Genomic DNA, 24336 nt, shown 5'->3' on the forward strand with positions numbered 1-24336 from the left:
AGGCTTGGACTAAGCACTTGGGTCTTCTGCTCTCCTTTGCCTCATCTGCTCCTTTATTGAGTTGCTGACCATTGTTTGCTTAACTTTCTCTCCTTATCAAATTGGTTAACAGAAACTTGTTAATCAGTGTTAACTGTTTGGTAGCTTTTGCTAAAACAGCACTGATCTTGCACTGGCATACACTCTCTTGTTTTTTAAAAGGCTGTGGTTGGCACCCTTGAATGGCAGATGCACATAATTACTGAGCTATTGCCAAATTGGTGCATGTGTTTAATCAGGGATAGAATAATATGTGAAACCAAAACTTTCCTGCTCCCAGTTTGACTGGATTGCTCTGCTCTGCTCCTCATTTTACTTTATATTTATTGTATTATTATTTTTTAAAGAAGTCTGAGTTACCTTTCATCCAGGCATTCAGTGCCTGGTTTGCACATCACACTGGACCAAATCATGGCTTAACACAAACATGCAGCTTCCCAGAGAATTGATCACATGTGCTGTGTTCCTCCCCTAATCCTCAAACCATGGACCAAGTTGGGAGGATAAGCTAAGCCAAACCGTGGCTTGACTCAGAGCAGCACAGGAGGAGGAGGACCAGGGAAAGACCATAGCAGCCACAATCTCCTCTCTGGGAACCCTCACATTTCCCAAGCCTCTCCCGACTGCATTTCCCAGAATGGGCTGGGCCTTTCAGACATTTTTGCAGAAGCATTCCATTGGGTCATGTTTCAAACTCGCTCATTTGGTGACTAGTATTTTAAATGGCGAGAAGAGGGACTGAGTTGGAAACTTGCAAATCTGAATACAACTGTTTGCTTTTTCTAGTTCAGCCAACTTGTATCCAGTGATCTAAAGGCTCTGGGAAGAAACACTTACACATTCTGCACAGATGGCCAGCTCCTCATTCGGCAGGTCCTTCATCCAGAGGCCTCAAAAAAGGTACGTGGCTAGCAGGATCCTAGCAGTAGCCTGGAAAACATGAATGCAGCCAGTGGTGGTCAGAGTAGGTCTGAAAAGTACAACCCCTTCGCCATCACCATGGCAGATTGTATAGTCTCCAAATGTGAGTGGAACTTGTGAAAGATGCACAGCACTGACCCAAATCATCTTGCTGCCTGAGACAAAATGCTTTTGCAACTTGTAAGAGAGACAGAAGTTTCACAATGATTAGGTTTGGATGTTATCATGATGGGAATGGGACCTGCTTTCCGCTGGGCTCCCACACTCTCCCCCCCCCCCACTATCTAGCATGGCTGAAAGGAAGAGATTTTATTTACCACAATTTACATTTCCAAAACCCTAAACCTGTTAATCCCAAATACTGTTTGTTGGAAACAAGTCAATTTCAAACTGATTTATTGAAGCTGGCTTGTTTCGGTTGAGATAAACCACAGTACGGGGCTTTGACATAGCACTAAAGTGTGGATAACAAAATTAGAAAGAAAAGCTTCCAATCTCTTCCTTGCTGGAGAAGAACAGGGGAGCAGGGAGTTCAGAACAAATCAATTTGGTATACAGTGGTACCTCGAGTTACAGATGCTTCAGGTTACAGACTCGGCTAACCCAGAAATAGTACCTTGGGTTAAGAATTTTGCTTCAGGATGAGAACAGAAACCGCACGGCAGCAGCGGGAGGCCCCATTAGCTAAAGTGGTACCACAAGTTAAGAACAGTTTCAGGTTAAGAACGGACCTCCAGAATGAATTAAGTTCTTAAACCAAGGTGCTACTGTAACACTTGGTACTGTGGCTCCGACCTGGTGGAACACTCTGTCACAAGAGACTAGGGCCCTGCGGGACTTGACATCTTTCCGCAGGGCCTGCAAGACAGAGCTGTTCCGCCAGGCCTTTGGCCAGGGCACAGCCTGACTCCCTCCCTCGGCAATCTTCGCGGAGCTCTGGCCCAATAGTGGCCAGTGGCTTGAATTTAATTAATTTTATAATGAATGATTTTAGAGTGTTGTTTGTGTTGTACTTTTGTATTGTTTTATTGTTGTTAGCCGCCCTGAGCCCAGCTTCGGCTGGGGAGGGCGGGATATAAATAAAATTTATTATTATTATTATTATTATTAAAGCTGTCACTAATTATGAACAGAGAGTGCCTCTCTCCTCCACTGCCATGGCTTCCTCCAGTAGTATAAGGGTGCTGGGAACTGTAGCTCTGTGAGGGGCGAACTACAGTTCTCAGGATTCTTTGGGCGAAGCAGTGTGCATGAAATATATGGTGTGGATTTGACCTTAGTTGGAGAAAGCTAAGGATCTGCATCTATGTAGATCTGCATGAGTTTTTGTAACAATATTAATTACAGTTATAATAATGCCTTTGTGTTTGTCTTCTACTATTGGAGAAAACTAAAGACCTGCATCCGTGTAGGATATGAATGAGACTTTGTAATGCTCTATTTCTCCATCACAGAATCTCCTACTGTCTGACTGCTTTTATTCATTTTATGATCTGCGCAAAGAGTTTCATGACTGCTACCCTAATGTGGCCCCCGTGAAAGACCAAACTATCCAGTCTATGGCAGAATGTATCCTTTCTCTTGCTCCTTCTAAAGCTGGATTGGCTCTTTGTGTTGATACAGGTCCCAGTGGCCCTACCAACTTTTAATCCAGTGGGGTGATTTCTTCTCCCCACTTTTAAGGAAAAGGAAAACTTTTTTCTTTCTTTTTTAGTTTTAAGAAAGAGCTGAGCTTACACCACAATGCCACACTCTCTTTAGGGTTTGCCTCTAATGCCCTAGCTGTGACTCAGCACATGTGACCCATCTACCCTTTTCCTGCTAGGTTGCACCAATGGTACTGTAGAGTTGGGGTAGTTTATGTGGCATAATACACTTCAGGTTCCTAGATCACTGTCCCGAGAATAATCCACCCTGCAGAATGCAGGCGTGGGCCATCCCTGTTCTAGAAAACATAGCATTCACCCTAGCATGGATGGGATCTGTAGTCCAAGATCTTTGATCATTGGCCGTGATATCTGGAGCTGTAGTTCAATCCCTGCTCTATCACTGTAGTGAAATAACAACAACCCATGTAGCTGAATATAGTGCTTTTTTCTAGAAAAATAGGTGTCGGTACTCACCATGAAGTTGTTACAGTAAGTGCCACACATTTCAACCAAAAAAAGAGAGGTGGTGGTACTGTGTACCCTTGAGTACCCCCTGGGGGAAAAAGCACTAGTAATTGTGTGTAGCCTTTACTTCATGGAGACCATAGCCATATATGCTGCTGATGTTTCTTACTATGCACTTGTGCATGTATCAATTGCGGTCGGATCATCATTTTTCTGATAGAACTCTTCATAATGGCAGCCTGCTGTCTTGACAAACAGAATCAATATTAATCAGCCTATGGTGTATTCACTGCCATAATTGTGTGTCCTTGTAGCTCGTGAAACCCTTTGCCCTGTTTTCCTGAACATGCTGTCTAGATATAGGCTTTAGGATTAACGAAGCAGAGGAAGATTTTGGAGTGTGGCAAGTGAAAGCCATGGTGGCCATTATTTTCAGCATGCTGCCGGATACATGTGGTAAGTGGAAACAATTGCTTCTGCTGAATGTGGGCACTTTTCCATCATGGCTGACAAATACCAGTTTTTCTCTCTTCAATCTTCTGTGTGCATTTCCATTTGAAAAATAAAGTATTTTTTAATGTGTTTTGATCAGTTGCAGATCACAGGTTCACTGTCCCAGAAACTGTGAAATACAAATATGAAACTGGACCCTGGTAAGTAGTAGCTTCACAGTGCAGCAATGGGTCCATGATTGGGAGGGGGGTGCAAACATCTCTGTCCCCAAGATGATTCTGTCACCCTGGTGTGAGGAACCATTGGCCCTCTATATGTTGCTGAACTACAACTCCCATCAGCCCCCATAAGCATGGCCCATAGCCAGGGATGATGGGAGTTGCAGTCCAACTACTTCTGGAGTGCCAAAGCTTCCCATACCTGGTGCATCCCATGAATCTGGTTTTCTTTTGATTTCTAGACCTTCTGATTCTAGGGAGAGTTTCTTTGTTGGTGGGGCAGGGAGAGAATGGGTCAAGGTGGTGCAAACATGTACATAAATCTAAAACAAGCTGGGCACTTCTGTTTTTGCTCATTTTAGCATTCATATATGAGTTTTCCCAAAGTGGTTAGTGTGCTCAAGTTTAAACAAAAGAAAAATTCCCAGTGTTTGCATCAGAAATTGCAGTGGGTATAACCAAATGTAATATATAAATCTTGACTAAATTAAACACTTGCTTTTAAAAAAAAGAGCCAGTCTAAATCTTTCAGGAAGCTCATTTTTGCTAATACGAACATAATCAGTGGGCTACCTATAAGTTCTGGATTATATAATTCCCATCATCCCATCAGCTGAGGCTGATGATAGTTGAGAATCCCAACAACCTGTGGAGGGCCACAGCCTTTTCCAAACTTGCACACACACACACACACACACACACACACACATATGCACTCTTTATTCCAGTATATCACAGGTATGTATTTGAGGCGGTGGGGTTGAAGGGGAGCCTTCATAAGTCTTCCAAATATAAGTGCTTGTTTCTTTTTTCCACAAGCACATAAAAGAGTTTGATCCATTATTTTAGTGGTGTTTTCTTTAAACACCAAACTTGTTATGAGAAGAATTTGTCCATGTTGCTGATACAACTTATTCCTCATAAGACATGGAATCCCAGTGGGCCACAGTAAAATGTTTTGCATGAATCCAGAACATGTTCCCCATTTTTTCCCATGCATCTAAGAAACCTATACGTTGATGCAGATGTGGCCGTTGACCCTCCAGCAGCTTGGATGCAATAATACCAAAATAATTAAAGCACCTAGACACCGATCGTTACACCGTTGCAATCGGACCTTTAGATACCTTTACCCATTTTTGCCTGTTGCATTAAAAGTTAAACAGCCCCTCGTAAGGTTTTTCTCACAGAATATCCTATATTCTTTTCTTTCAGTCCAAAGGGATGGGGGAAAGGAGCAGTTATACTGTAGAACTGTATTGCAAACTGCAGTTGGACGTAATGTAAGCAATGAAAGGCAGGCTGCCTCAAATTGTGTGGGAAGGTTTGGGGCATGCTTGGTCTTTGTACTTGTGCTGCCACCAGAGAGAGAGAGAGAGAGAGAGAGAGAGGTGACTACATGAAGGGACAACTCTGTTTATCTTGGTGCTCTTTCTGAGCTTCTTGGAAGTCTCCTGCCTTGCAGGCTGCCTCGAGTCAAGGGCTGCCACCTCTCTTGAGCCAACCTTCTCAGCGGGCATTTGCACACTTTGCTCTTCACTCTTAGTGTGTCTCTGACTGAGTGTGCATTTGTCAGGCTGAAATGAAATCGTCAGGAGTGTGTAATCTGCTGTATTAGTGAATGGGCAGTTGGCATCTAGGCCAGCTGACTGACAACTTGCTTCAGCAGGAGCTTGAGAATTTCCCCTTCCCCAGCCTTTCCTCAGTCCCATTTCCTGGGTCACAGGATGTGTGGTTGTTTTGCTGGGTCCTTAAGAGATGGAGAAGGGTGTGATTGGATTGCTTTAAATTAAAAACACGCAAATAAGCTAATATGGCAAGCAGGGGAAGGGAGAGAAAAAAGCCACAGGCAAATTTACAGATGGACACAGGCAGATGGACAACAGGGGGCTTCCTGCAGCTTGTCAAATCTTTTGGCTGGTTTGATTTCTGATAGTGTGCTGTTTTTCTTTTATTGCATTGGATAATCTGGATTCTCTTTTTTTCTTAGATGTGTTATATATTCTGTGCTGCATCACAGTTACTAAGGGGATTCTTTTATTGTATGTGCTGTTTAATCTTTAAGCAGAAAAGCAGTATCTTTTTTTGTTGTTGTTAAAAATGTGATAGTGAAATGGCGAAATTTGTCCTTTATTTGGGAGGTGGCAGTGTGTCTTGAATGGCATCCATTTTCCATTGCTCAAAGCAGGGACTCAAGCTGCCTCCTTATATCAAATCGTTCTTCTAGCTCAGTGCTATCTACACCAGGGGTAGCCTCTAAATGTTTTGGCTGTGCAGGAAAGAGCAATCGCAATAGCCTTGCCAGTCCAGTGTGCACCTATGTTTTGCTTTGAATGCACTATCTTGGAGCGGTGTCTTTCGCTTCCTGCAAGCTCAAGCTCATGTTTCATTTCACATCCTGGCTGGGATCCAAAGAGCTATTTTCATCCAGTGGAATGGTTTGCACTTCCCCCTCCTTGAATATCCGAATTCTCCTATCCCATATAACAAGCTCTCTCACATTTAAAACTATGTGGACACCTGAGTTAGCAGGATGTGTTATTGTTCAAGAAAGGCAAGCACACAGATGCTTGGGTTGCACAGAACTCATTGTGTAGTTCTTTGGCTCCTGGCCTCAATTGTGAAAGGGGTTGAGGCTCCCACTCCAGTGGCTGAAGTTGTGCACACCAGAATTGCCAAATAGCATAATATGTTTTGTAGAAAGAACTCAACACTAGTGTGCTTATTACATGGTTGCTTGCAGCATAGTTTAAAAAGAATTGTGGAGTGCTTGGATCAGTTGCTGATCTCAAACGTCCTCCTTTTTCTTTTCCACAGTAGTAAATCAGAAGCAGTGGACAGCGAAACAGTAATACGTGCCAGAGGGCTCCCTTGGCAGTCTTCCGACCAGGACATTGCTCGGTTTTTCAAAGGCCTTAATATTGCCAAGTAAGATCTGCTGTAAAGTTCCCTGTTCAGGATGCAGTGCTATTTGACTTCATTGCTACAAATTTGTATGTGTGTTACATTTTCCTGCTGAAGGATTCCAAGCACTTGGGAGAGAAAGAGGCTTTTAGGCTGTCAGCCCATATGACTTGAGAAGTCAAGATACAAATAGGTCCCAGCTGATAAGGGCCCTTAGGGTTGCAGCCTTAGTTGTCTACTCAAGTCCCAAACTTTACTGCAGCGATGGGCAACCTCTGGCCAGGGGGCTCTGGCTGACCCTCAGGGCACTCCCTGCTCTCCACAGACCCGTGCCAAGCTCTGGACCTTTCACAAGTGCTTTCCCCTGCTGGAATGCGTTCTTGAATAGTGATGTTGCTTCTGGCTTGCTTTGATGGGGGACAGAAAGGGGGGGTGTCTGACTTTTGCAAGGTTGGGAATGTAGCTTAGTACCAAGCTAAGAGTCAGATCCATTGTTCTGACCAATTTAGCCTCTCCCCCACCCCACCCCAACGTATGTAGCCCCTGGAATGTTCCCAAAAAATCAATGTGGCCTTTGAGCTGAAAAAATGTTCCTGCTTTTCCTTAAATATGTCTTGCATCCATGCACTCTGCCCTGGAAGAATAAAAGAGTAATTGTTTTTTTCAGGATGTAGATGAAGTCATCCTTGTTCATCTTTTTTGTGTGTCTCCCTGCTAGAGGTGGGGTGGCCCTGTGCCTGAACGCCCAAGGAAGGAGGAATGGAGAGGCCCTGGTGCGATTTGTCAACTCTGAGCAGAGAGATTTGGCCCTAGAGCGGCACAAGCACCACATGGGTAGCAGATACATTGAGGTACATCGCTTGGGTTCAGGTCTGAATGCTTTTGGATGTTGTTAGCCTCTGTGGTTTGTACAAGAAAAAGTGCGGAATGGATGAATAAATGAAAAGAAACAGATTTATCTTTACTAGCTTTCCTATTTCAACATTAAATCCAAGCCATTGTCAAATAATACTAGCTGTTTGATCTAACATCACCCAAAAAGAGAGTACATATTTCCATAAAACGTGCATGTGCTAATTTGCAGTTAAAGATGGAAATTCAGTAATAATTAACTACAATTGAAATAGAATTGAGATGCTATGATTTAAATGGATGCATCTCATCCTAGTGGGGAATAAAATGGAGGACTGTCCTCTGTAAAATAGGACATGTGGTCATGTTAATTTGAGGGATCATCAATATGTGCCCACAGGGTCCCCTCCCCTCACTCCTCCCTCTGCTGTAATTAGGCTTGGAAGACGCATTTTGTGTTAACCAGTGTAAAAGGTTGCTCTGTGTGTGGTGCTTCTGGGCCCAGAAGGTTTGCTGACCTCTGCATTATCAGATCAGTAAAATGTGTTTTGCATACACAGAAGGGTTAAAAACCTGTGTGTCAAAAAAAAAAAGTTCAGAAGTTATGCAATGCTAATGTTGTTCAGATTTAGTAGTATAATCTGTCGCACCAACACAGGACTTTATTTTTTTCTTTCTTTACTTCAGGTTTACAAAGCAACTGGGGAAGAATTTTTGAAGATTGCTGGAGGTGAGAAGTTTGGAATAAACCTTGTCAGCTTTGCCATTGAAAGTTTGCTGTTGTGAATGTGCGAAAACAAAATAAATTTACAGTGTACTATCCATGCTCCATTAGCTTCCTGGTTAGACTACTGTCATGCACTTTACCTGGGGCTGCCTTTGAAGGCTACTTGGAAACCGCAGTTAGCTCAGGATGATGTGGGATTACTAGCTGGGACTGGGCATTATGACAATATCGCTAACTGCACTGGCTCAGTTTCCAGGCCTGCTTGTGAAATAATTAGCAGTAAACAAGAAAGACCTGCCTCAAAGAGTTACCCCCTGTAATGTATTGTAATGCTAGACTGTGCTGAAGTGTGCAAGTGCAGGGGAACTGAGTGCTTGACAGTACTTTACAGATGCCATTGAATGGTCGGTAATGTTTGATAGGGTTGCAACATTTTAACCAATCACATTAGATCAAGGGTTGTTGACCAGTGGCCCTCCAGGCACTCTTGGACTCCAGCTCCCATCAGCCCCAGTCAGTGTGGCAAATGGTGAGGGATGGTGGGAGTTGATCAGCAACATCAAGAGGGTCCTAGGTTCCCCATCCCTGGGTTAGATGAATTCATTTTGAAATACTTTTGATCATCTTAAAAGTTGCTTCAAAAGTTGGGGAAAGTATCTCAACGATCGAGCATCTATCCTGCATGCAGGTTCCAGGATCCATCCCTGGCATCTCCAGGTAGGGCTGGTGATGCCCCTTTCCTGAAACCCTGGAAAGCTGCTGCCAGTCAGGGCAGACAGTACTGAGCTAGATGGACCAATGGTCTGACTTGGTATAAGGCAACTTCCTAGGTTCTTTGGTCCAGTTAATTAAATGCCAGGTATGTGTAAAAGAGATATAGCAAATTATTGTAACTCTTCACCCCCTGCCCACCCACAGGTACCTCCAACGAAGTAGCTCAGTTCCTCTCCAAGGAGAACCAAGTCATCATCCGGATGCGGGGTCTCCCTTTCACAGCCACTCCTGAGGATGTCCTGGGGTTCCTGGGACCCGAGTGCCCCGTCACAGGAGGGAAGGAGGGGCTTCTCTTTGTCAAGTATCCAGACGGCCGGCCTACGGGAGATGCTTTCGTCTTGTTCGCCTGTGAAGAGTACGCGCAGAATGCACTTAAGAAACACAAGGAGATCTTGGGGAAGCGATACATTGAGCTCTTCAGAAGCACAGCAGCAGAAGTCCAGCAGGTTAGAGCACTTGCCCAATTCTGTGTATATGGAAGTGGGGAGAGAGAAGAGTGGCTCATCACTGTGTCACAGGGAACTGCAACGTCTGGAGGGCCAGAGGTTCCCCATTCCTTTCTTGGCAAGAAGCTGCATTGCTGCTAGGAGGTGACTGAGGGCAGACAGGCTGTTGGTTTGCCAGGGCCCCATTCACCCAACCTCCACTGCTTCTTTCTTCCATCCTACCAGTAGGAGCTTTGACTTCCATGCAGCCAAAGCAAAGCTGCTATTTCTTGCTGAGGCCTTTGCTTCCCCTTCCTTGTCACACAAGCAAGCGAGAACTGTCTTGTTCTTTCCCCACTTGCAAGGGCAGGGACCTCCTGAATGAGAGCCAACCTGGGTTTAGCACCCAAATGTCACTATTGTGAAGAAACAACTGCTAGGTAGTGGAAGGTGAAGAATTGCTATACCGAAAATCACCGTCTTGGGTTCAGGTTGGTGTATCCATGTAACACATTATTTACTGAACCTCATTTAGGAGCACACAAAGCTGTGTTATACTGAGTCATGTGTGAACTTAAGAAGCTGCCCTGATAATGGGCCATCTCGATCAGTATTAACCTAGAGCATGTCCATCTCATTGGTCTGGCACATGCAGCTTCCATGTCTGTGCAGTTATTCCATTGAATCTATTTTTATTAAGAGCAGTGACTGATAAACAGAAAATGCATATGCAGACGCTGCTGACATGGAATCCTATTTTTAACAAGTTAGGAGTTCTTGGAACAGGAAAATAAGGCAATCTAAGCTCAAACCCAGGGCAGGAGCTCTGCTAGGCTGTAATCCTAACTACATTTACCTGGCAGTGAGTCCCATTGAACTCAGTAAGACTGACTTCTGAGTGGGCGTGTTTAGGATTGCACTATTGTTAGCCTGTTGCAGCAGAAGCCACTAAGGCCTCACCAAGCCTTCTGTAACCTGTTGCCCTCCAGGTGTCTGGGAGTGTTAACTTCCATCACTGCCCCCCCAGCCAGCACAGTTACAGATGGGAGTTCCAGTCCAGAACATCAGGAGGGCAACAGGTTGGGGCAAGGGTGACCTCACAGATTTTTGTGTGTGGCTGAATAGCTATGACCGAACAAGTGCATTGCCAGACAGCAGCCACTTTATTTGCTGCTCTGCCTCCCCCTTGTCCTCTTTTAATCAGCTTTTGAACAATGGGCCTCAACAGGCAGCTTGTCTCCAATTATTTCTGTCTGGTTTCTGTCTGTTGGGAGGAACCCAAGAGGGAGAAGCTTCAGAAAGTAGCTCATGGGAACTGGGAGGCAAGGGGACCAGTGAGAAGCAGAGATTTCCCCTGGCCCAGATCTGGCAAATGATAATAAGCAATCTTTCTGCAAGTGGGAGCTGGTGGTAGTTGTTGTGTTTGCGTGCTCTCTCTCTCTCTCTCTCTCTCTCTCTCTCTCTGTGTGTGTGTGCGTGTGCGCACGTGCTTTTTGGAACATGTAATGTCATTTCATGGAGGCTTTCCTTGTCATTAAAACAAAACGGTTGAGCAGGGCTCAAGTTATAACAGCTATCTGTAGCATTTAACCAACTTTAGCAGTTGGTTACTTTTCATTTATTTTCATATTATGTCTGTACCACTTAAATGTAACGAAACATAATAACATACCAGAGAAAAATGACCAGGGTTCAGGTGTCATAATACGTCTGAGGCAGGTAACCAATATCACTTCCTGCATGATTAGAGGGAAGAGCATCGCAAGCTAAGCAGTGTGGCAAGGAGAGGCTTGTGCTGTTTTTTCCAAGGATGTCCCAAATTAATCTGTGGCTCATACTTCTATTTTTTGGGGAGCTTGTTCAAAGCAAGCAAGGATCTCAGAGGCTGCTAGTCTGCAGTGCTTGTTGTTTTTGGCAGCTGGACAGTGTGTGCACCCTTTTGTTCAGAGTCCTTGCTCACTTTGTAGGTGCAGCGTGCCCTGACCCCCACTTCCCTTCTGTGTATATGATGTAAAGGTGCTGATGTAATGTGGGCTGGGATTGTACCAATAATGAGCAATTGAGAGAGTGGCACATTTCTTCCCACTTACTACAGCCTGTTGCTCATCAGACTCAGTTAAGTTTCTCTCTCTCTCTCTCTCTCTCTCTCTCTCTCTCTCTCTCTCTCTCTCCTGGGTCATGGAAATGATGCACTAGCTGCACTTGGACTATCATATATTTGCTTTATTAATAAACCAAGATACAAACAACCCTGTGATTAAGGGAACAAGCAAACCAAGAAGTCTTCAGTTTTCTACAGTTTCCCATTTTGTCCAAGCTAGGAAATGAACAAGCTTTGGAACAAGCCAGAAACCCATCTTCAAACCGTGGCTTAATATCCTGGCTTGTTCTTGAGTAATTAACTATTGTTTCGTGGTTTGGGTGAAATTATAGTTAACTGAAGAGTTCCTGGCTTGTTTTTCTTGCTGCAATGGGAAGAGTGAAAGGGCTGGATAAGTAACCCAAGGCTTGTCCATATCTTGGCTTGTCAAACTGAGATATGGTGGTCCGCAGCAACCCATTGCAGGACTCTTTCTGCATTTCCCTGGAGTGATTCCCCAAGCAGGAGAAGATCTACCTGCTTAGTTTTACTCCTATATCACTTACTTGCTCCCATCAGTGCTCACAGCTGAGGTTTCATAATGCTGGCTAGATCACCCCTCCCCTGGCTGCAAAGAGGTACCGTATTTTTCGCCCTATAGGACACACTTTTTCGCCTCCAAAAATGAAGGGGAAATGTGTGTGCGTCCTATGGGGCGAATGCAGGCTTTCGCTGAAGCCTGGAGAGTGAGAGGGGTCGGTGCACACCGACCCCTCTTGCTCTCCAGGCCTCGCGCAGCTCTCTGCAAGCCGTGGGAGCCCGGCGCTGGGCTCCCATGGCTTGCGGAGAGTTGCCTGCATGCCGAAGCCTGGGCGCGCTGAGCTCAGCGCGCCCAGGCTTTGAGCTTCGCGCAGCTCTCCGCAAGCCATATAATAATAAGCATAAATAATAAGTGGCATATTTTGATCAACAAATCTCTGTGAAACAGAGTTTGTTGCAAGTGAAAGCGTGCCTTCCTAGCATTTCTGTTTCACTGTGCTTTATCAGAACAGTTGCAGCTGGATTTTTAAGTTCAGTATCCATTCCTCAATTTATGACATATTGATTCCTGCTTAAGTCACACTCTGGATCACAGCTGAACAACTGCTGGCCCAGTTTGGATTATCATATTCAGTTTTAATTAGCCTTTTACCTGTGCATGCATCCTCTTTGATCCTCCCTTTGTAGCCCGAACAGTCAAACCAGGAAGTCTCTAATTAACCATAGTTTCCCATTTCAACTGAACTGGAAAACTATAATTACCACATTTGAAACAAGACAGGACATTAAGCCACAGTTGGAAGCTGGTTGGCTATCATTTCTTGTTCTGAAGTTGGTGGTTTGTATCTTGCCTGCTTGGAAAAACTAGAAAACAATTACTTCCTACTTCAATTTGCTTGCCTCATTGAAGGAAAAAAGAGCTTTTTGTTCATTTATGCAAAAACCTACTTGGCTATTCTTGTCCAAACGTGGCTACTGTGTTTCCTAAAATGTGAACTTCTAGTCTTGTGCTTTGGGTTAGTTTGCAGTCTGGAGCTGCTCTGTGTGAAGCTTTTGCCCTTCTGAGTTCTTGGTTTTATTTTAACTTTGGTTTGTAGCGCATCACCTGCCAAGGATTCAGGGTGGGAAACAGCAGTTTCATATGAGTGAGAAGATAGGAGGAGACCTTCTGGATAAGGCCAAAGGTCTTTTGAATCCAGCTTTCTGGTCTTGCAAGTAGGACTTGAGCACCACAGCACTTTCCCCTCCTGTAGTTTCCAGAAACTGCATTCAGAAGCACACTGCTTGTGGCAGTGGAGGGTGGAGCACAGCCATCAGGGTTAGGGGTTTAAAAAAAAGATTTATTGTAATTTTACACATTAAAAAAAAATCATCAATCTATGCATAAGCAAAAACCAATCGCCTAAGTTGTCAAGCCTTGTTACGGAAAGCTGGTACCTTCTCGAATAAATATTATTTTCCAATGAATAAATAAATCCCCCAAACAGAAAACAAAATCCAATCTGCAGCAAGAGGGAAAAACTGCAACACATATAAGACACGCATCCTCTAGATCTACCGTACTGAATAAAATTTACCCAGTTTTTCATAAATAAATATTTGTTGTTGCTTACTCCTTGAATGAGCAATTCTGCCCATGGCAGCGTATTCCAAGAATTTTGCATGCCAATCTGTTACATGTCATTCAGCATTCAGTTTCGTCTACGGCTGCCTTCTGGCTATGCCTCCCATCTTGGAAAACGTCCCTTTTACTCAGCCCTGCTTGCTTCTGTTTCCACCCCTGATTCTTTGTCAACAGGTCCTCAACAGGTACATGTCGACGCCTCTCATCCCCACCCTCCCCACACCTATCATCCCCGTGATGCCACCTCCGTACACCATCGCTGCTGGCAGCGTGCGAGACTGTGTGCGGCTCAGAGGCCTGCCTTACACGGCTGGGATCGACGACATCCTGGAGTTCATGGGAGATGCTACTGCAGACATCAAGCCACACGGAGTCCACATGGTCCTGAACCAGCAGGTATGGGAATTCAAGATGGTTTCCCTAGCGTTTCAGTTAGAAGCAACGGGTGGAGAAACTGAATTTGGCCATTGGAGAAACAGCCCAAGAGCTCCCAACTTCTTCATTTATGTAATGTCCAGAGAAGGCCCAATCAATCAAGCTGGGATACGAGGTGCCCAGAACAGAATCCTCCGGGGGGTGGGGATCACATGATCTTTAAATATTGATGCTTTCAATATTTTAGACATGTAAACTGTGCAGCAATCAACGGAATAATTCCTTTAAGAATTAAGCTTTGCTTAAAAAGAATAATATGCTAAAATTACTGATGGGACCACTGACTACAAGAGTGGGGAGAATGCCCCATTTAACTTCTCTTCCATCCCCTTGCCTGGTTTCTTCTGTCTTCCAGGGCCGTCCCTCTGGCGATGCTTTTATCCAGATGAAATCTTCTGACCGGGCTTTCCTGGTGGCCCAGAAGTGCCACAAGAAGATGATGAAGGACCGTTACGTGGAAGTGTTCCAGTGTTCAGGAGAGGAGATGAATTTTGTTTTAATGGGTGGCACTTTAAATCGTAGTGGCTTGTCTCCGCCACCATGTAAGTTACCATGTAAGTCTCCCAAGTTCTTCTGCTCTCTTCTGTGCTGCTAACGGGGGACGCTCTGGTAGGTGCTGATGGCGCTGTGGTGGGGGTCTTGCCCTCTCTGTCTTGGGTTGAGTTGCGGTCTGTAATCACCCCTCCGTGGATAGGCTGGGACTGGAAGCTGGGCCCCAAATCAGATGTGATTCTGAAGCTGTTAGGGCTGTTGACCGCTTCAATAATTTTAGCCGATTGATCACCTGCCTTTTAACTATACTTTTGATTTATTTATCTTAATGAATTAAGTATGTGTATCAGCAACCTCTCAATGTAGGTGCCTTTTTTTAGGAAGTCAAGGGTAACTTATTATTTTTAGGGGGGAGGAAACTGTCACTCATTGCTAGAAGGGAAGGATATCTGTAATAAACTTTCATAGCCCTAATATAAGCATATCCAGAGCATGGTCTTGAGGGCACATGATAGAGCAAATTTGCTTATCCTCCATGAATTTGTCCTATCCTCTTTTAATCCTCATGAACCGTTATCCTGAGTTTTATTTATTTTGCATGTTTGTTTATAAGATTTGTTACCTGCCTTTCACCATAAGGTCCTAAAGCGGGTCACAACAATATAATCATACAATTAAAAACAAGTACTGTAAAGCCATTTTTTAAAATAAATCATAAAATGCATAACAATTCTAAACAAAAGCAGCACAACATAGGTTAAACAAAACAAAAGAAGTGCCCCCCCACCCAAAAAAATAAACATGTCAAAAGGTGTGGCAACAAGGTACAGCTTCAGCATAGAATCATGCAGCCATAGAATTGTAGAGTTGGGGGTCCCAAGGGTCATCTAGTCCACCCCCCAGCAATGCAGGAATGACAGCTGAAGACTCTCTGACAGATGGCCATCCAGTGGAATACAGTGGAAGCTGAGTCATGATAGTGTGTAGGTACATCTTTGTGGAGAGTGAGTTCCACAATTTGGGGCTACCACCATTCCCCACACTTCAGATGATGGGGGTGGAATTAAGGAGAGAGCCCCCATCCCAAGCCAATCTTAACACCAAATAAGGTCTGTAGGAAGTTCAATAATGGAAGAAAGGAAAGACAGAAATGTAATAAAGATTAACGCTTGCCAGTTAAAACTGGCCTGAACTGTTCTAACCAGCTAACAGTGCAATGTACATTTATTAGAAAGTTAAGTCCTGATAAGTTCAGTCGGACTTACTCCCAGAAAAGTCTACACAGGATTGCAGCCAGTGGAACATATTTTTAAGTAACTATGCTTAGTTTCATTGTATAGTGTTAGATGATGGGTTGCATTGGTTTCTTGCAGCCCTGTATTTTAAAATATTTTGGGGGTATTGGTAGCTAGAGATGCTCCCCAAATTATTATGTACATTGCTTTTGTTGGGGGACACTGTTAACCTCATTACCCAAAAAAACTCTGCAATAAATTTCACCTTTAGCAGAGCTTGCTTGGCAATTACATTTTTTGTGCTTTTCTTTTTTTAATTGAAGCAATTTGCTCTGCAGCTGCCAATGAGATTAATCTCCTCCTGCCTCTTTGCAGTAGGGAGGTGCCTGGTCTTCAGGGACACAGCTTGTTGTTGAAGACAGAGCATCTATTGGGACAAGGGTTCTGATGGACCAAAACTGAGTGATGAAACAATGCATTTTCACGGTCTTAAAACACTTTATAAACAGTGTGGCTGGATTCATTGCACACCAAAGCAATGATATCTGCAGCTTGGCATTTGGATTTGGTTTTGTTGGAGGACAATAAAAGGGTGGCTTAAGAGCCAGAACTTGAAAGTGTGGGTAGGTGACTTCCATATTTTGCTAGACAGCTCATGGCTTAAAATGCAGTTGAGAGGAGGATTGTGAAAAACTATGGACCAGTTGTTTCCAGGGCTGAAAGCAACTATTGCTGTTTTGATGCCACAGTGGCTGTTGAGCTTATGCTGCCAAGCCTACCAATCTAAGTTGCTTTTTAGAGACAGGAGGAAAAACAACAGCCAGAAAATAAAGCACCAAGAGGACACATCAAGCTTTCCAATAAAGTAGAATATGCAATGAGGGTCCATTTATAATAAGCACAACATACAATAAGGCCTACAAATGCATGAATATTCTTGTAACATACCGCAATGAACGCACACATCCGTGAACTACTTTCAGTAAAGTAACTCAGCAATTCATTTGCTGGCTTTTAACACATATTCGAAGAAATGGTTCACTCATGTTTATACTTAAATCAAGATGCTGGGCCTGGTCAGTGGGCTAGATCCTGACCTCTCCAAAGCCCAATGGGCCATTTTAACTGATGGGCGGAGTCACCTGTCACCTGTTCCTTTTCCTTTTCCTGGGTGGCTTGAAACAAACCATGCGTGTCAAAGGCATGGGGATTTTCAGGGGCTGCTGATCAATAGTAAAATCAGCTTTTGGGAGGGGAGGCACATGTCACGTATGACATCAAGGACATGGCTTGGGGAAAATGGCCAAAATAAGACTGTGGGACTGAGGATCCCCACCACTGACTTAAAACAATGAGAACCAGAAACTTGCCTTGCTACTCCCGAGAAAGGACAAAAAACCTGCGAAACTCATTGATGAGGGTTCTGAACAGATGACCATGCACTGCCCATCACATAAGCTTTTGCTCACCAGTTTCACCTCTTGAAGTGTGAACTTGTATTCCACACCTGCACTTTGGTCATGCAGTTTGTTTGTATATAGCATTTTCCAAAGATTTGTACTCAAAGTGGTTTACAAAAAAAAAAAAAGTTATCATGCAACACCATGATAAACATAATGCGTAAATGTATAATATCACGATATCCCTAACTGTTCAACAAGTAACAGTTCGCTTAAAATATAAAAGGAAATGTAAGCCGACATGAAGTTTGCCAGCACACCAGTTAATTTCCCATAGTTGCCCAAAACTTTATTTATTACATTCATGTGGCAGACACAGTTCTCCCCCTCCCCACTTTATCCTGACAACAACTCTGTGCGGTATGGTTAGGCTGAGAGGCAGTGACTGGCCCAAGATCACCTAGTAGGCTCTGTGTGGAGATTTGAGCCAGGGTCTCCCAGGTTCCTTGTCCACCATTCTAGCCCCTAATGCCATAGCAGTAGTAACCAGCAAGTAATGGCAGCCACTAGTAGAAATGATGGTCGTAACTAGCAACCTACCCCTCAATTTCATACCTACTCAAAAGGTTGGAACTCCACTTGGAAGTTTTCCTGCCAGCAGTTCCTGGGACACAGGGCCGGGGCCTTACCTGTTCAACGGATTCTGTCTTTGCTAACTTGCTTTTGGGGTTTTGTTTTGTGATCTTATCCACAGGTCTTTCTCCTCCAGCCTATGCCTTCCAGACAGCTGCCGCCGTGATCCCAACAGAAGCGGCATTATATCAGTCGCAAGCGCTCTTGCCTCAAACCAGGTCCCAGCAGGCTTCGGCTGCTGTTGCCGCTGCTGCTGCCGCTGCTGCTGCCGCTAGTCCAGCTGTGACCTACTACCCAACTCAGGCTGCTCAACTTTACATGAACTACACAGCTTACTACCCCAGGTACTATTCTGTTTGGGCTGGTAACTTTTCCAGGTAGGGTGAACTTTTTGCACCTGCATGTGTGAAACAGCCCTTGGACCTACCATTTCCCTATCTTTCCAGCCCACCGGTGTCCCCGACCACCGTAGGGTACATCACAGCACCCCAAGCAGCAGTTGCAGCCGCTGCCTCAGCCACGCACACTCCAATGCTGCCTCAGCCTGGTGCCCTTGTCCGGATGCAGGGATTGCCCTATAATGCAGGAATGAAGGAAATCCTCAGTTTCTTCCAGGGATACCAGGTTAGTCTTGGGTTTCTACCTTTGCTTCCCCCTCTGTGTCACCAGGTAGCCTCTCAGCTGAGAGCTGCAGCCAGAACTTCTTGCATCATGCAGTTAATCAAGTGGATCCTGCGGCAAAACGTTGCAGTGCGGATCGCTCCTGTTCAGGTCTGGTGAGGCTAACAAGAAGGAAGTCAAACCAGGGCCACTGAGAAGGAAGAATCTTCATGCCTGGGACAATCCCAACATTTGCAGAATTTAAGTTACAAAATTTGTTTTAAATGAAGAAGGGACCCCTAAGGGTGCAAAGGCAAACAAACCATCAACCAACAAAAATAGCACAAGGGCTTAGTATCTTGGTAACCACAGAATGTTGGGTATCTGTTGGAAAAGGGGATTGGGAGTGGAATGCCTTCTTCTGGAGAAAATGGCCAGTTTGGAATCAGGAGTACTCCTTCTAGCTAGAAATGATACACTTCAACATCTTCTTTCAGGTCCCACTTCTTTTATAATTGCCAACAGTTGTTTCCTTTGCCAGGCATACATGTAAATGAAATGGTGTCCCGTCAACCATGTAGGGCTAATTCCATCTTTATATCACCATCCAATTTGCATACATGAGAAGCCATTCTTCTAAAGGGGAAAAGATGATACAGACAAGGCTTGCAAATGAACAAATCTTGCAGAGAGGAAAGATGAACGCCTTATAAGAAAAAATCTGCCATTCAGTTTTCAAAACATTTGCATTAAATGGGGGGGAGGGGGACTAACAACAACCTTATGTTGAACTTATTGGGAACAGCTCTCTTTTCTTTTTAAGTCTAGGGATGGGGAACCATTTTCAAACCAAGGGTCATATTCCCTTCTGGGCAGTCTTCTGGTGACTGCATGCCAGAGGCAAAAGTGGATAGAGCAAGAATGTAGTTTATTTTTAACCTTTGTTATGGTTGGCTAGTTCCTCCATACACTCAGCACAGCCCTCTATCCTCCAGGTATGCAAGAGGCATTGTCAGAGATCAAGGAAACATTCCGACCTGGGAGGATTTCCCACCCAGGCCTGAGATTTCCCACCCCTGTTTTATTCTATCCAGATGCTTTTGATCAATTCAAAGTTGCAGCTGTAAAAATGATAAAAAATGGGTTAGGTGTAAAAAATAGGTGTTCTTACAAATTATAATCTTCCCCCAAATCTCCTTAAGCAGCCCTACCCTATTCAAGGGTCTCTCGAAAAATGAATTCCTCCTTATCTCATTCTGTAATCTATTTCTGAACTCGGTCTGCACTGCTACACCTAATTGAATTATCTTCTCGCTGTTTGTCATGCTTAGAACTTAGTGCTGTATTTGGAGGCATTGCTGCCATTGGCCAGTGTGGATCAGTGTGAGAATGATTGATTGAATCGGGTTGGGATGCAGGGGAGGTTATTTAAAGGGTGTTGCCCTGACAGTTTGAAAGTGTGACATCTTGCATGTGCTAAATGACTCTAGATTACACTGTTCTACATTTCTCAAGGGTGCTGTCTGGGCCCATTACAGTGTCACAGTTCTTACTGTGCAGCATAAGGCAGTTTGTAGCATGGTGCACATAGCTGAAACATAAATTCTGACTTCCCACTGCAGTAGTATTGAAGCTTGCTTCTGTAAGGCTGGTGGAAGGGTTATAATACATCCTTGCAGCAAAATAATGTCTGTTCTATTTATTCACTTGTGAAGAGTGACTGGCATTGCCCATGTATCTTTAGAAACAAAAAAATGTGATTTTTAAATGGATAGTGCAGGTTGTAAATTTGGACCCATCACACCAAAAATTGGGGTGAAGTCACACCAAGGTCTCATTTTGGTCTGCCATCGTGATTCAAAATGGTGGCTGGCATCCAAATGCTAACAAAGACTGCTATCCCACCCTGAGAACCCTCATGTCAAGTTTGGCAATGAGAAGAGCTGAACCCATGCAAAAAAAATTAAAAATAGATGAAATCATGGCTGAGTCGCATTTTGGTCCACCATCTTGTTTCAAAATGACACCTGGTGAAGGTGTCTTCCCCATGTCTTCTCATGAATAAACAAGTGCTTAAAGAAAGCTATCCACTTCCACATATATGTGCATATTTTTCCAACCTATACTGAGCTTTAGTACTGCTTCACCTTCCCAGGAACTAAAATAGGTGTTATTGTGTCTGACCCTGCAGCTTTTCCAACAGGACATGATGACCAGATATCACTGAGAAGCAGAAAGATTGAGGGGGGCAATGACACAAAGTGATGGCAAAATGCCAGAGGCATATGCGTTCTCTATCTCTGGTCCCCACTTAACAGGACAGGAGACCTCATTGTGGTGGACTTCCTTTTCTTTCAAATAGATGCTTGCACAAAGACGTCTTCTCTGCTCTGGGTTTCTTTAGAAACCTAACATCTTGCACGACTTGTTCTTGATGCATTTCAGAGTCATCTCCTAGTTTATGGTTTTGTCTATATGATTGAGGGCATGGAGGAGGAGGAGGAGGAGTGGAGAATCTCTTCTGTATGTTCTTCTTTCTTTGGGTGTGAAACTTGAAGCCTTGGAAAAATGAACTTTTTTGAGGAGGGGAGTGTCTAGTTCTTACAATTCTAGAGCGGTGTTTCCCAGTTTGCTTCCAAAACCACTCTGAGATTTGATGTCCAATATCTGCAAACTATTTGCAGGTTGTATTTTGAAATCAACCTTTTGTCATCCAGTTAAATTTTATTTTGGCGTTTGCTTTCATCACCCTTATAATATTTAACAGTTGGTGCTTGGCAGTGTTTGACAGATGACATGGGGTTGCATTTTAACACTGGGCCATTAATGAGGGTTCATAGTTTGCTAAAACATCTGGCATTAATTCCAGGGCTTGGTCTGAGTGGTCAAGTTGCCCAACTCAGGAACTAGCTTTGCTCTGTAGATCCATGGACTATTTTTTTATGTTTTCAACCTCACTTAATTCAAGTTTTTGTTTTTTGTTTTCCCTTATTTGTCACAATCCAAGAATACATTTTATAGTTTTCCCTGGACACTCTGGGCTTGTAACATAGTATGCCTTGCTGTTGCTTAACCCAGCTTTATAGATTGGATCTCTGACAGTTGCAGCTTTTGTAAAGAGGCTTATGGGTGACTTTAAAAACATAAGTGCTACCTGGAATGTGATCTAAAGGTGCCCAAGCATTAGCTAGACTTCTGATGGTGTCCTGTAGGTTGCGCCATGCTTTTGCTTACATAGATTCTGGCAGCTCAGGTGGATGCGCCCAGGGCATGGGGACGAAGGGCTTTCCAACGAAACAAAGGGCCTGAGAATGTACGCTGCTCTTTGGCATCCCCATTCAAAACATCCCCATTGTGCTGGGGCAGACCCTTGCTTCTGACATCCTGGAGAAAGGCAGCCAACATAGCTTATTTGCATGCAGAAAGTCCCAGGTTCGATCCCTTGTTTCTCCAGTTGAAAGGATCAGGTAGCAGATGAAGGTTAAAACCCTTCTCCGCACGAAATACTGGAGCTGGAATAGAGCGGATGACACTGAGCTAGGTGGACCCAGTGCTTGACTTGTATCTTTCCCATGCAATTGTAGCCATGACTCCTCCCCACCCCTATTCTAATGACATTTGCAAGTGCTGGTCTGTGTGGCTTGCTGGTAACAAGATGACCTGCCCCTTCTCTTGCTGACCTTATGTATCACACTTGTACTGTAGTATGCACCTGACGACTACAATGGCCTTATTCAGATCAACGACCAAGCAAGGAGTGTGTTACAAGCACCGAAAGACTGGGTTTGTTTGTAAGTGTTTGTAACCTCCAGTGAAGGTAAGCTCAGATTGGCAGAAGGTGGAGCCTTTTGGTGGTGATTGGAAAGAGGGCAAAATGATCAGCTGGGAGTGGTGGGAAATTGGTTTTTTCCTCCTTGCATCCTCCCTTCCTAGCTTGTGGTGGGGACTTTGCTCACTAACATTCCCTTGCTTCGGCGCCTGGCATGAATCAACTAACCTAATGGTGGCAGCGATGCTGGAGACCTCTGGAGGAGAAGGGGAATGCTGGCGATTATGTCCGCTTGGCATTCTCTCTCCACTCCGTAAGGGTTCTCTTGTTTTAAGCTAACATGATCATATTGACTGCTTTCTGGCATATATGCATGTAACAGGATCTTTCTGCTGTTGGACGTAAGGCAATGAAGGCAAAACGTTATCACTTGGGGCACTGAAGGGCAAGTTTCAATGGTCATGCTTTGTGGTTATATGTAGAGCAGGAGAAGGGGGCATCTGTGACCTTCCGGATGTTGCTAGACTCCGGCTCCCATCATCAATGACCACTAGCTGTGTGAGCTGCGGCTGATGGGAGTTAAAGTCCAGCAACATATGGAGGGCAACAAGTTCCCCACCCCCTTGTCCGAAGCACACAGCGTTGATCTCTCTTCCCTCTTCTAAAATACTGAGACTGCATCATTCCAAGGGAATAAGGAAGCACCAAGTTCCTTTGACGATGCAGCCAGTACTACAGCTGGCAGGTGTGAGGCCAGTCCTCAGGGGAAGTGCTGGGTGCCTGGGAGGCAGCATTACTAGGTTGCATTATTGACAACTTTGCAAGGAAGATGCCAGCCCTTCGTTCTGGGAGCTCATTTTGAGAAAACACATACTGATTTCAGTCTGCCTCCAATTTACACACAAACACACACATACTGAGCTAAGGGAACTCATATGAACGATGCATGTAACTTCAAAAAACCCAACCCTGGGTATTTTCTTCATTTCCCCCCAATATGCTGCCTGCCTATGCAAGGAGACAGATCTTTCACCCCAGTTTGACCTACCCCAGTGGGAACCAGTCCGAAGCACACAGGAAATTTGTTGATAAGGATTAACTGGTATATACTTTACATATAGTTTGAGTTTCATTTGGCATCATTCTCCTCCAGAAAGACTGTGTTGCCTGAAACACCTGGGGATTTTTAATGCTGCAGATGTCATTTTATCACCTTCTTATTGCTGAGGAGCACATCCTCCAGCCAACCATGTGCATTAAACCTCCTGTTCAGATCCTGCAGACATAATATGGCAACCAGTGTGGGTTGTGCCGCTGCTAAATGTGGGGGTTCTGGGACTGGGTAACACACATGTATCAGATTTCATTCTCCAGTAACATCAAGCAACCACTTGTGTGGACAAACCCATATTTTGCTACTGTATTGTTCAAACTCATAGGTATGAGCCTGTGTGTCAAATCTCAACTGTAGGCATTTGTTTGCTTGTTTTAAGTTGACCTTGTTGAGTGTGTGTGCATGTGCTAAAGAAAGATGTGATGTCCAAGCCAGAACGTCAGGCTAGTGTTAATTGACATATCTGAGCACCATCATTGTAGGACTATATCCATCTTTTTTCTTTTTCTCCACTCCAATTTAATGGTGGTCTACCTTCAGTGGTGCCTTTCCACACTGACTAATTTTGCCAAGTAAGCTGTGCACATTTTAGGATATGTGCTCGGGGAGCATGTGGCTCTCCTGATGTAGCTGGATTCTAGCTCTTATAATCCCTGGCTGTGATTCATGCTAGGTGGGGATAATGGGAGTTGTTGTCCAGCACCACCTGAAGTCCCCCACCCCTGTTGCAGAGCCCTGAGGCATGCTTTAGAATGCACAGATAGCCCACAAAGGCAGTAGGTAGGCCTATTCTGAAGCAAGTCATCTAGAACTCTCCTACATGTGCATATGGCAAGGGAAAGCTCAGTAATGTGGCCAGGATGCTTTTCAGGGAAATGTGTTTACCATAACCAACCTTCCCATTAAGTAGCTCTTAGTAAGCTTCAATATATGTATACACACACATATACCAGGGTTCCCTGGAACACACTTTGAAAATCTCTACAA

General features: G+C 44.3%; 1 protein-coding gene across 5 annotated transcripts in view; it reads left to right on the forward strand.

The window, feature by feature from the left end:
* Nucleotides 1–24336, forward strand: part of ESRP2 (epithelial splicing regulatory protein 2) — a 49634-nt gene that overhangs the window by 21637 nt on the left and 3661 nt on the right. For 2 of the 5 annotated variants that reach the window (XM_053399526.1, XM_053399527.1), the window contains exons 4-15: nt 826–939; nt 2415–2529; nt 3432–3530; nt 3667–3727; nt 6563–6673; nt 7368–7500; nt 8189–8231; nt 9147–9448; nt 13846–14067; nt 14462–14660; nt 17988–18210; nt 18313–18490. In XM_053399526.1, coding sequence (XP_053255501.1) covers nt 826–939; nt 2415–2529; nt 3432–3530; nt 3667–3727; nt 6563–6673; nt 7368–7500; nt 8189–8231; nt 9147–9448; nt 13846–14067; nt 14462–14660; nt 17988–18210; nt 18313–18490 — 1800 coding nt within the window. Of the gene's footprint in view, nt 1–825; nt 940–2414; nt 2530–3431; nt 3531–3666; nt 3728–6562; nt 6674–7367; nt 7501–8188; nt 8232–9146; nt 9449–13845; nt 14068–14461; nt 14661–17987; nt 18211–18312; nt 18491–22171; nt 22284–24336 lie in introns of all 5 variants that reach the window. The other 3 variants (XM_053399530.1, XM_053399529.1, XM_053399528.1) reach the window with 3 other exon arrangements.

This window comes from Podarcis raffonei, chromosome 8 (assembly GCF_027172205.1).
Source record: "Podarcis raffonei isolate rPodRaf1 chromosome 8, rPodRaf1.pri, whole genome shotgun sequence".
NCBI lineage: Eukaryota > Metazoa > Chordata > Lepidosauria > Squamata > Lacertidae > Podarcis > Podarcis raffonei.